At 45.2% G+C, this 12,226-nt stretch overlaps 1 protein-coding gene across 2 annotated transcripts in view; it reads right to left on the bottom strand.

The window, feature by feature from the left end:
* Window positions 1–599: 599 nt before the first annotated feature.
* ociad2 (OCIA domain containing 2) overlaps window positions 600–12,226 on the bottom strand; it is a 32,304-nt gene continuing 20,677 nt past the window's right edge. The window contains exons 6-7 of one of the 2 annotated variants that reach the window (XM_038791204.1): window positions 11,491–11,598; window positions 600–835 (exon numbers count right to left, since the gene is read on the bottom strand). In XM_038791204.1, coding sequence (XP_038647132.1) covers window positions 820–835; window positions 11,491–11,598 — 124 coding nt within the window. In that variant the 3' untranslated portion in view covers window positions 600–819. Of the gene's footprint in view, window positions 836–7,637; window positions 7,804–11,490; window positions 11,599–12,226 lie in introns of those variants that run through there. The other variant, XM_038791203.1, reaches the window with a different exon arrangement.

The raw sequence follows: 12,226 nt of genomic DNA, 5'->3' as shown, positions 1-12,226 counted from the left end.
TAGGCCCCAGCCCTCTGAGGGCTGGTACAAAACGCACCTCCCCCAAAACATTTCTAAGTGTGGGTGGCTATGTGATCAGACTCCACTGCACTACAGGGCAGTGACTTGCACAAATTCGCCACCCTCTGCGAGAAGTAATTCCTCCTCGTCTTAGTTTTGATATTAATCATTGGTTAAGGATTCTCCTGCCTCAAGTACTCAAACAATGTGATGCACCGTGACATAAATACTTTTTTTATGTTGGAAAACTGTAAGCAGAATTAGACAGATAAATGAATCTGTCTTTCAAACAGTATCAATATTATTTGAACTTTTGTCAATAATAATAATCTTTATTATTGTCACAAGTAGGCTTACATTAACGCTGCAATGAAATTACTGTGAAAATCCCCTGGATGCCAAATTCCAGCACCTGCTCGGGTACACAGAGGGAGAATTCAGAATGTCCAATTCACCTAACAGCACGTCTTTCAGAACGTGTGGGAGGAAACCGCAGCACAATAGTACTGGAAGTTCACTTATAGTTTCCTCTGATCTGTGTATATGTTGATTGCTACATGTAGCCTAGTAAAATAGCTGATAAATACAAATCACACTTGTGAAGTTCTGTAGCATATTTAATTTGTTAGTAATGGAGAACAAATGTTACACATACTACTTAAATTTGTCTAACTGATCCTATTACATCAACTTTTCCTTTCATTATTTAGAACAATGATAAACATTTCAAGTATTAAAAGTAATTATGGTTCAGAATATAATAGACTGACACTGCAGAATTTCTACACCAAGTTGCAGACACAGTGAGGTATTTATTCTTCATGGATTCTGTGAACTGTGAAAAAAAATATTATTTGATATCAATCAATAGTTAAGGATTCTTCTGTCTCAAGTACCCAAGAAATGTGACATGCATACAGTTATCAAGTAAAACCTAATCCATAAAAAGTCACAATGGACGTGAAAGGAAATGAAAAATGAAATGAAAATCGCTTATTGTCACAAATAGGCTTCAAATGAAGTTACTGTGAAAAGCCCCTAGTCGCCACATTCCGGCGTCTGTTCGGGGAGGCTGGTACGGGAATTGAACCGTGCTGCTGGCTGCCTTGGTCTGCTTTCAAAGCCAGCGATTTAGCCCGGTGCTAAACCAGCCCCTAGGTGTTACCTCCTCTTTAAATTTTGAAGACATAACCTAAGAAATAGGAGGAGGAGCAGACAATAGACCCATTTGGGCCTGCTCCAGCATTCAAAGAACAAAGAATAAAGAAAAGTACAGCACAGGAACAGGCCCTTCGGCACTCCCAAGCCTGCGCCGACCATGCTGCCCGTCTAAACTAAAATCTTCTACACTATCCCCTTATTCCCATCATGTTCATGTATTTGTCAAGATGCCCCTTAAACGTCACTATCATCCCTTCTTCCACCACCTCCTCCGGCAGCGAGTTCCAGGCACCCACTACCCTCTGTGTAAAAAAACTTGCCTCGTACATCTCCTCTAAACCTGGACTCTTGCACCTTAAACCTATGCCCCCTAGTAATTGACCCCTCTACCCTGGGAAACAATCTCTGACCATCCACTCTGTCTAGCCCCTCAAAATTCTGTAGACCTCTATTCAATACAATCATAGAACAAACAAAGAACCAAGAAAATTACAGCACAGGAACAGGGCCTTCAGCCCTCCCAGCCTGCGCCGATCCAGATCCTTTATCTAAACATGTCTCCTATTTTCCAAAGATCTACTTCCCTCTGTTCCCCGCCCGTTCATATATCTGTCTAGATGCATCTTAAATGATGCTATCGTGCCCGCCTCTACCACCCTCTGCGTAAAAAACTTTCCATGCACATCTCCCTTAAACTTTCCCCCTCTCACCTTGAAATCGTGACCCCTTGTAATTGACACCCCCACTCTTGGAAAAAGCTTGTTGCTATCCACCCTGTCCGTACCTCTCATAATTTTGCAGATCTCAATCAGGTCCCCCCTCAACCTCCGTCTTTCCATCGAAAACAATCGTAATCTACTCAACCTTTCTTCATAGCTAGCACCCTCCATACCAGGCAACATCCTGGTGAACCTCCTCAGCACCCTCTCCAAGGCATCCACATCCTTCTGGTAATGTGGCGACCAGAACTGCATGCAGTATTCCAAATGTGGCCTAACCAAAGTCCTATACAACTGTAACATGACCTGCCGACTCTTGTACTCAATACCCCGTCCAATGAAGGCAAGCATGCTGTTTCCCTCTTGACCACTCTATCGACCTGCATTGCCACCTTCAGGGGACAATGGACCTGAACTCCCAGATCTCTCTGGACATCAATTTTCCCCAGGACTCTTCCATTAATCCAATTCAAGAGTCCGCTCTTGAATTGGATCTTCCAAAACGCATCACCTCGCATTTGCCTAGATTGAACTCCATCTGCCATTTCTCCGCCCAACTCTCCAATCTATCTATATTTTGCTGTATTCTGTGACAGTCCCCCTCGCTTTCTGCAACTCAACTAATATTGTATTATCTGCAAACTTGTTAATCAGACCACCTATACCTTCGTCCAGATCATTTATGTATATCACAAACAACAGTCGTCCAATCACGGATCCCTGTGGAACACCACTAGTCACCCTTCTCCATTTTGAGACACTCCCTTCCACCACTACTCTCTGTCTCCTGTTGCCCAGCTAGTTCTTTATCCATCTAGCTAGTACACCCTGAACCCCATGCGACTTCACTTTTTCCATCAACCTGCCATGGGAAACTTTATCAAACGCTTTACTGAAGTCCATGTATATGAAATCTACAGCCCTTCCCTCATCAATTAACTTTGCCACTTCCTCAAAGAATTCTATTAGGTTTGTAAGACATGACCTTCCCTGCACAAAACCATGCTGCCTATCACTGATAAGTCTATTTTCTTCCAAATGTGAATAGATCCTATCCCTCAGTATCTTCTCCAGCAGTTTACCTACCACTGATGTCAAGCTCACAGGTCTATAATTCCCTGGATTATCCCTGCTACCCTTCTTAAACAAAGGGACATTAGCAATTCTCCAGTCCTCCGGGACCTCACCCGTGCTCAAGGATGCTGCAAAGATATTTGTTAAGGCCCCAGCTGTTTTGTCCCTCGCTTCCCTCAGTAACCTGGGATAGATCCCATCCGGACCTGGGGACTGGTCCACCTTAATGCCTTTTAGAATACCCAAAACTTCCCCCTTCCTTATGCCGACTTGACCTAGAGTATTTGAACATCCATCCCTAACCCGAACATCCGTCATGGTGAATACCGATGCAAAGTACTCATTAAGAATCTCACCAGTTTCCTCTGACTCCATGCATAAATTCCCTGTTTTGTCTTTGAGTGGGCCAATCCTTTCTCTAGTTACCCACTTGCTCCTTATATACGAATAAAAGACTTTGGGATTTTCCTTAACCCTTTTAGTCAAAGATATTTCATGACCCCTTTTAGGCCTCTTTATTGCGCGTTTGAGATTGGTCCTACTTTTCCGATATTCCTCCAAAGCTTCATCAGTTTTAAGTCGCCTAGATCTTATGTATGCTTCCTTTTTCATCTTAGCTAGTTTCACAATTCCACCCGTCATCCATGGTTCCCTAATGTTGCCATTTCTATCCCTCATTTTCACAGGGGCATGTCTGTCCTGCACTCTAATCAACTTTCCTTAAACGACTCCCACATTTCAAATGTGGATTTACCCTTAAGCAGCTGCTCCCAATCCACATTCCCTAGCTCCTGCCGAATTTTGTTATGCTTGACCTTTCCCCAATTCAGCACTCTTCCTTTAGGACCACTCTCGTCTTTGTCCATGAGTATTCTAAAACTTGCGGAATTGTGATCGCTATTCCCAAAATAATCACCGACTGAAACTTCAACCACCTGGCCGAGATCATTCCCCAATACCAGGCCCAGTATGGCCCCCTTCCCGAGTTGGACTATTTATGTACTGCTCTAAAAAACTCTACTGGATGCTCTTTACAAATTCTGCTCCATCTACGCCTCCAACACTACATGAGTCCCATTCAATGTTGGGGAAGTTAAAATCTCCCATCACGACCACCCTATAGCTCCTACATTTTTCTATAATCTGTCTACATATTTGTACCTCTACTTCACGCTCGCTTTTGGGAGGCCTGTAGTAAAGACCCAACAATGTTACTGCACCCTTCCGATTTCTTAGCTCTACCCATATTGCCTCAGTGCTCGAATCCTCCATAGTGCCCTCCTTAATCACAGATGTGATATCATCTCTGACCAGTAATGCAACTCCTCCACCCCTTTTACCTCCCTCTCTATCCCTTCTGAAGCATCTATACCCTGGGATATTTAGTTGCCAATCCTGCCCTTCCCTCAATCAAGTCTATGTAATATCAATAACATCATATTCCCAGGGACTAATCCAAGCCCTAAATTCATCTGCCTTACCTGCTACACTTCTCGCATTAAAACAATTGCACCACAGACCACCTGTCCCTTTGCGTTCATCTCTTCCCTGTCTACTCTTCCCCTGAGTCACAATGAGTTTATTATCTAGTACCTTACTGGCTTTAGTTGCTGCCTCTTTACTGACCTCTAACTTCCTAATCTGGTTCCCACCCCCCTGCCACATTAGTTTAAAACCTCCCCAACAGTGTTAGCAAAAGCACCCCCTCGGACATTGGTTCCAGTTCTGCCCAAGTGTAGATAATCCAATTTGTAATGGTCCCACCGCCCCCGGAACTGGTTCCAATGTCCCAAAAATCTGAACCCCTCCCTCCTGCACCATCTCTCAAGCCACGTATTCATTCGGACTATTCTTGAATTTCTACTCTGACTGTCTCGTGGCACTGGTAGCAATCCTGAGATTACTACCTTTGAGGTCCTACTTTTTAAATTTATCTCCTAACTCCCTAAATTCTAATTGTAGGACCTCATCCCATTTTTTTACCTATATCGTTGGTGCCTATATGCACCACGACAACTGGCTGTTCACCCTCCCCCTTCAGTATGTCCTGCAGCCGATCTGAGACATCCCTGACCCGTGCACCCGGGAGGCAACATACCATTCGGGAGTCTCGTTTTCGACCACAGAAACGCCTGTCTACTCCCGTTACGATTGAATCCCCTATCCCCTGCCAGTCTTTTTCCCGCCCTTCTGTGCAGTAGAGCCAGCCACGATGCCATGAGCCTGGCTACTACTGCCTTCCCCTGGTGAGTCATCTCCCCCAACAGTATCCAAAACGGTATACCTGTTTTGGAGGGAGGTGACTGCAGCGGACACCTGCACTGCCTTCCTGCTCTTTCTCTGCCTTTCGGTCACCCATTCCCTATCTCCCTCACCAATCCTAATCTGTGGTGTGACCAACTCACTGAACATGCTATCCACAACCTCCTCAGCATCGCAGATGCTCCAAAGTGAGTCCATCCGCAGCTCCAGAGCTGTCATGCGGTCTAAGAGGAGCTGCAGCTGGACACACTTCCCGCACATGAAGGAGTCAGGGGCATCGCCCGTATCCCTGAACTCCCATATTGAGCACGAGGAGCATAACACGGGTCTGAGATCTCCTGCCATTTTTACACTTTACCTTAACTGATTTCAAATATATCAAATAATGAAAAGTGAAAGGAATAAAGATTTTACTTACCAATCACAATACTTACCAACACACGAAGAGTTAAATTTCTCCCAGCTACTGCTAATTGGAGCACTTTCCTTACCAGCCAATCAGGTCACTGCTTTGCTGTGATGTCACTCTTCAAATTTATCCCCAAAGTCCCTGTGGCCGCTGTTTAAGCAGCGAAGCAGCTCCGCCCACTCCAACAGCTGAATTCCCGCCGAAAAGATTCAAATCCGCTAAGCAGCTCGTTTAAATACTCACCGCTCGACTCTGTAGCTCCGCCCACTCCAACAGCTGAATTCCCGCCGAAAAGATTCAAATCCGCTAAGCAGCTCGTTTAAATACTCACCGCTCGACTCTGTAGCTCCGCCCACTCCAACAGCTGAATTCCCGCCGAAAAGATTCAAATCCGCTATGCAGCACGTTTAAATACTCACCGCTCGACTCTGTCGCTGTGCCCACTCCAACAGCTGAATTCCCGCTGAAAAGACTCGAATCCGCGAAGCAGCTAGTTTAAATATTCACCGCTCGACTCTGTAGCTCCGCCCACTCCAACAGCTGAATTCATGGTTGACCTTCTGCCTTAGTTTCACTTTCCCATCCACCCCCCCACCCCCATATCCTTTTATTCCCTGAGAGCTCAAAAATGAATCTATCTCAGTCAAAATGTACTCAAAATTTGTAGGGCGTGAATCTCCCAAAGGGAGCAAAGTCCTGTTTAGCCATGTTTTCTCAGGTGCTCGTAGTGGCCTTTCAACCCACGTATATGAGAGCCCTGAATGGGAAAGTGTGGCCAAGGCCGCACATCGGCCCGTTTTGTACAGTGGGGAGCACAGGCACAATGCAATCGTTGAATTGTGCCCTGTGTGTTCTAAAAAAAAGCTTGAAATATCAGAAAGTATAATCCCAATTTAATATCATCAGAGGATAACCCTTTCATCCCAGAAACCAGTCAGGTTAATCTTTGCCAGAGTTGGACTGGGGTGAGCACAGTAAGAAGTCTTACAACACCAGGTTAAAGTCCAACATATTGGAAAAAAAACAGCTTTTATTAGCATCACTAATTGCCCTTGAACTCAACATTTCAAAGGTCAGTTAAGAGTCAACAATCAATGATAGTTTCATGGTCACAATTACTAAGACTAGTTTCCAATTCGATTTATTAATTGAATTTAAATTACAACAGCTATGGTGGGTTTTGAACACATATCCATAAAACATGAGCCTAGACCTCTGGACCTGTAATATTACCACTGTGCCACCATCTCACCTGCTGTTAATTGCATGCTAACTTACTATGTTCCTTGTATAAATACACCCAAGTCCCTTTGAACATAAACATTTAGAAGTTTAATGCCTTTTGAAAAGTATTATGCTTTCCTATTTTTACTGCCAAAGTAAATAACTACACACTTTCCCACACTAAACTCGCTTTGCCATCTTGTTATCACTCACTTAACCTGCAATCTGTAGCTTTTCTGTGTTCTCTTCACAGCTCACATTCACACCCAACTTTGTGTTGTCAGCAAACCTGGGAGCCTTGACCTCTTCATCCAAAGGGGCTGGTTTAGCTCACTCAGCTAAATCGCTGGCTTTTAAAGCAGACCAAGCAGGCCAGCAGCACGGTTTGATTCCCGTACCAGCCTCCCCGGACAGGCGCCGGAATGTGGCGACTAGGGGCTTTTCACAGTAACTTCATTGAAGTCTACTCGTGACAATAAGCAATTTTCATTTCATTTTTTCATTTTCAAATCATTAATATAGATTGTAAATATTTGAGTTTCCATCACCAATCCTTCCGGCAATCCATTAGTTACAGCCAGTAACTTGAAAATGTCCTGTGTATCTCTACTCTCCTTCCTGTCTGCGAACCAATATTTTACCAGCCACTCCTTCTGCTCTCAACTTGTGGATTAGCTTTTTGTGTGGTACCTTATCAAAAGACTTTTGGAAATGCGAGTATGCTAGATTTATTGGTTATCTTTTTCATACCCTCCTAGTTATATTTCTAAGCATAGTTATACTTTTGTAAAGTTATATCACCTTTATCTGGTCATTTTATGATTTCCATGTGTAACATTAAGACTTCCTTCCAGCATTTCCTGATGACTGATGTCCGGCCAGCTGTCCTGTCGTTCCCTGTTTTCTCTCCCACTTTCCCAATTAGGAGTGTTCCACTTGCTTGCTTCCAATTGGCTAGAAATATTACATGGAACTTTAGAAAATCAACTATCTCTGCATTTACCACTTTTAGAGCCTTGGAATGTAGGCTATTAGGTCCTTGAGATTTTGTTAACTTTTAGTCTATTAGGCTTCCTCAATATTTTTTCTCTGCTGATATAACCTACCTGAAACTACCTCAATCTTAATAGTCCAGTGGTTCCCTTCTACTTCTGGTGTGAAATGTGTATCTTCTACTGTGAAGAAAGGCACAGCATATTTTTTCAACGTTTCTATCATTTCCTCATTCCCCATAATAATTTCTTCTGTCTGTGTCGATAAAGAACCAACTTTAGCTGCTCTCCCTTTTATGTACATGTAAAACTCTTATAAATCGGTTTTTAAATTCCATGCTCATATTATGACATATTAATTTTTTTCCTTTTTTATCAACTTTTTGTTCATCTTTGCTGCTTTCAAAAAAGGCTCCCAATCCTCAGCCTTATCACTGTTCTTTTGCAACATTCCTGGGTTCTTCTTTTAAGCTAATATTATCCTTAACTTTCCTCGGAAGCCACTTTCCATCTTTCTCAATGGAATATATATTTTTGAAAATGTTAAAATCTTTTCTTTAAATGTTGCTACTGTTTAGTTACTGCAAAATCTTTTTGCAAAGCAGTCAATCGGGGTCGGGAAGAAGGCAGGGAGAAGGAGGGGGGGGTCAAGTGGTTACTGGACCTTAAGTGGGGGGTGCCCGCAGTCAGAAATGGACTTCTGATGGAGGGCAACCCCACCCAGGCCCGGGATTTAGGCCTGTTCTTTTTTTAGGCTTCCCTCACAGAGCGTTCTTCCGGCCACACTGCACCAGAAAAGCAGCTCGCTTTTCTGTAGCTTTTGTCTAGAGTGGCTGGTGAAAGCAGGGAGACCCAACTCCCGGGATCTACCCAGCTCGCAACACCTCGCGAGATTCAACGCAATCTCGTGATACGTTGCAAGGTGAATCCTGCCCACAATGGGCGAAATCAGCTTTTGGCCAATCTGCATATTGGGGCGAGGCAGTGAGATTTACTCTAATGTGCAGATTCCCAATGTACCTGAGGCTTTGACATTCAATCCCTTTGCCTCGGGGAGCTTGGAAGAGTGGTGTTTGGTACTAACAAAGAGTAACAAAGAGTCATGGGACTCGAAACGTTAGCTCCTTTCTCTCCCTACAGATGCTGCCAGACCCGCTGAGATTTTCCAGCATTTTCTCCTTCGGTGTTTGGTACTGGTCCCCACAAATGGGGGCTAGGTGGACCGGCATTCGTGGGATCTCCAAGGGGATCGGAGGCCCCAGATGACTGCCCTTTGGGCAGGATGGTGCCCTGGCACTGCTGATTCCACCTGGCAGTGCCAGCCTGCACACTGGCAGTGCCACCTGGATGCCTGCCTGGCACTGCTAAGGTGCCCAGGGGGTGCCGGCAGTGCCAAGCTGGTGTTTTCTGCTTGCGATCGGACTGGGGTTGCCTGCCATGGGGGTTGTGGCCAGGGGCCCCTCCCATGTTGCGTTCAAGCTGGGGGAGGTTGGGGATTTTATTTTGTGGGCCTAGGAGATTGGGATGGCATTTAAAAATGGCGTCCCGATCTCTCACTACAACGGGGAGTTCCGACGGGCGGAGTTCCCCATTGTAAAAAACGGGGCTATGTGCGACCTCGGCCGCTCGTTCCTCGTTTAGGCCCCTTATTCAAAGTGAGTGACGTTGAATAGACACATGATTCTCGACACTGCGAGTGCCGGGAAACACGCGGCTAAACGTACTCGCCTGGGAACTTAGTTCCCTTTTGGGAAGATTGAACCCCTGGTAATTCCTCCTGCCAACCTAAAAACTGATGCTGAAAGGGAAACATCCCTTAAAGAAGCCATTAATTGGCCTGGTAAGGACCTCAATTAGGGCAAATAGCAGCAACTCTAATCTCTTCTTTAACAAGTGTCAATTTTTTTATCTGATGAGGCACCTGCAAAACTCCTTAGGACATTTTATTGTGTTAAAGGTGATGTATAAGTGCAGCTTATAAGGGCCGCACGGTAGCATAGTGGTTAGCACAGGTACTTCACACCTCCAGGGTCCCAGGTTCAATTCCCAGCTGGGGCACTGTCTGTGTGGAGTCTGCACATGCTCCCCGTGTCTCCGTGGGTTTCCTCCGGGTGCTCTGGTTTCCTCCCACGGTCCAAAGATGTGCGAGTTAGGTGGATTGGCCATGCTAAATTGCCCTTAGTGTCCAAAAAGGTTAAGTGGGGGTTATGGGGATAGGGTGGATACGTGGGCTTGAGTAGGGTGCTCTTTGTAAGGGCTGGTGCAGATCGATGGGCTGAATGGCCTCCTTCTGCATTGTAAATTCTATGATCTAACTTGTTATCATTCAGCTTTTTTACTGGTTTAGTATATTTCGCCCTCAGGGGCATTTTTCTAGACTTGTTCATGTTTTATGATCATTTATATATATTTTTGACAGGGGGAAAGAATAGAAAATACGAGGGCATGGGAAAGCACAACTCAGTTAGAACAAAGAACAAAGAAGCACAGAAACAGTCCGTTCGGCCCTCCACCGATCATGATACTAACCTTGGCCAAGACCCTCAGCACTTCCTTGTGCCGTATCCCTCTATACCCATCCTATCCATGTATTTGTCGAGATGCCTTTTGAACACCGTTAATGTATCTGCTTCCACAACCTCCCCTGGCAACGCGTTCCAGGCACTCACCACCCTCTGTGTAAACAAAACCTGCCTCGCACATCTCCTCTAAACTTTACCCAACAGACCTTAAACCTATGCCCTCTGGTGACTGACCCCTTCTCCCTGGGAAAGAGTGCCTGCCCATCCACTCTGTCCATGCTCCTTATAATCTTGTACACCTTGATCTGGTCACCCCTCAACCTCCGTTGTTTCAATGAAAACAGTCCGAGTCTATTCAGCCTCTCCACATAGCTAACACCCTCCAGACCAGGTAACATCCTGGTAAACCTCCTCTGCACCCTCTCCAAAGCCTCCACATCCTTCTGCCAGTGTGGCAACCAGAATTGTGTGCAATATTCCAAGTGTGGCCTTACCAAGGTTCTATACAACTGCAGCATGACTTGCCAATTATTATACTCAATGCCCTGTCCAATGAAGGCAAGCATTCCATATGCATTCTTGACTACCTTGCCCACTTGTGTTGCCACTTTCAAAGATCTGTGGACCTGCACACCCAGACCTCTCTTACTTTCGGTCGGAGCTTTCATTTTCCTCCCAGCTTCCCCAAATATTTGCTGGTGGATCTGGAGCAGGTAAATGCAGAAGTAGCTGAATTAATTGCTGAAAATTTGGCATCCCTTTCAAAGGTTGCATGATAAACTGGTGGACATCCCAATGATGCTGCCGGCCTCTGAACTCGGCCCAGCAAACCTCTTCCCTAATTTCAGCAGGAAACTCTGGCAGAAGCTGGGGAAGTACTTCCAATATTTCGAAGGAAGATCACTAGATTCCGGAACAGGCATCTCACGAGCAGGCAAAAAATTCTAAATCCCTTGGAAATGCATCCCAGTTATACCAGAACAGAAAATCTAGACCTAACATGCTTTGATATTTTTAAGTTTGTCTCTATTTTTGAACTATAATATGAACAATCATAAACCCATTCCTTACATATTACAGTAACAAATGAACCAAGATATTGTCTCAAAGATCAAAAAGCAACACACCTGGTGTCAGTAGGGTTCTGCGCTGGCTGCTGAGATTTATTCCAATGATTTGGGTGTCCAAGTGATTCATTTTTACCTTCACCACGGTCATAACCACGATGGCATTTACTGGAAAACATCATCTTATAAGTTAGTACAAACTAACAACCACGTTCACAAATGCAGATCACTGGGAACAGGTCATTGAACTGAATTGGACAGAATCTTGTTGCAGCATTAGGGTTCTCGTCTGCCAGAGGGGGACCCACACTGTCTCATTTCAAAAAAAGTCGCTCAGCCAATTATGCAGTGGCAAGGCCCAAGGTGGGCCTTCCCCTGGAATCAAAAATCCTGGGGAGGTAGTCTCAGTGACCGAGAGCTGCCATCCAATCAGAGGCCAGCAGTGCCTGTGCTCAGCAGCAACACTGGGGAGACCATGGCTACTAACGGAAGGACAAGCACCAGAGCCCCAGGATCACGGGGCCAACCAGGCCACATGTAAGTAATATAGGGGGTGGGGTTGGCACCAAGGGCAATAGGGTTGCTCTCAATAAACCACCTCCTTCCCACTGTCCAGTCCCTCGATCAGACATTGAGTGGCTTGGATCAAGCCCCCTCCCGCAAGCTAGCTGTACATTTCTACCTGTCGGGCATGCCACACAGTGACAGGTCAACCTGCAGCTGGCTGGCGGTAGGATGAGGCCCTAAGTGGTCATTAATTGGCCTACCCGCCTCCAAGTTCACCAATGAGAACACA

The sequence above is a fragment of the Scyliorhinus canicula genome, chromosome 3, assembly GCF_902713615.1.
Source record: "Scyliorhinus canicula chromosome 3, sScyCan1.1, whole genome shotgun sequence".
NCBI classification, from domain to species: Eukaryota; Metazoa; Chordata; class Chondrichthyes; order Carcharhiniformes; family Scyliorhinidae; genus Scyliorhinus; species Scyliorhinus canicula.
This window is presented reverse-complemented; position numbering and strand designations above follow the sequence as displayed.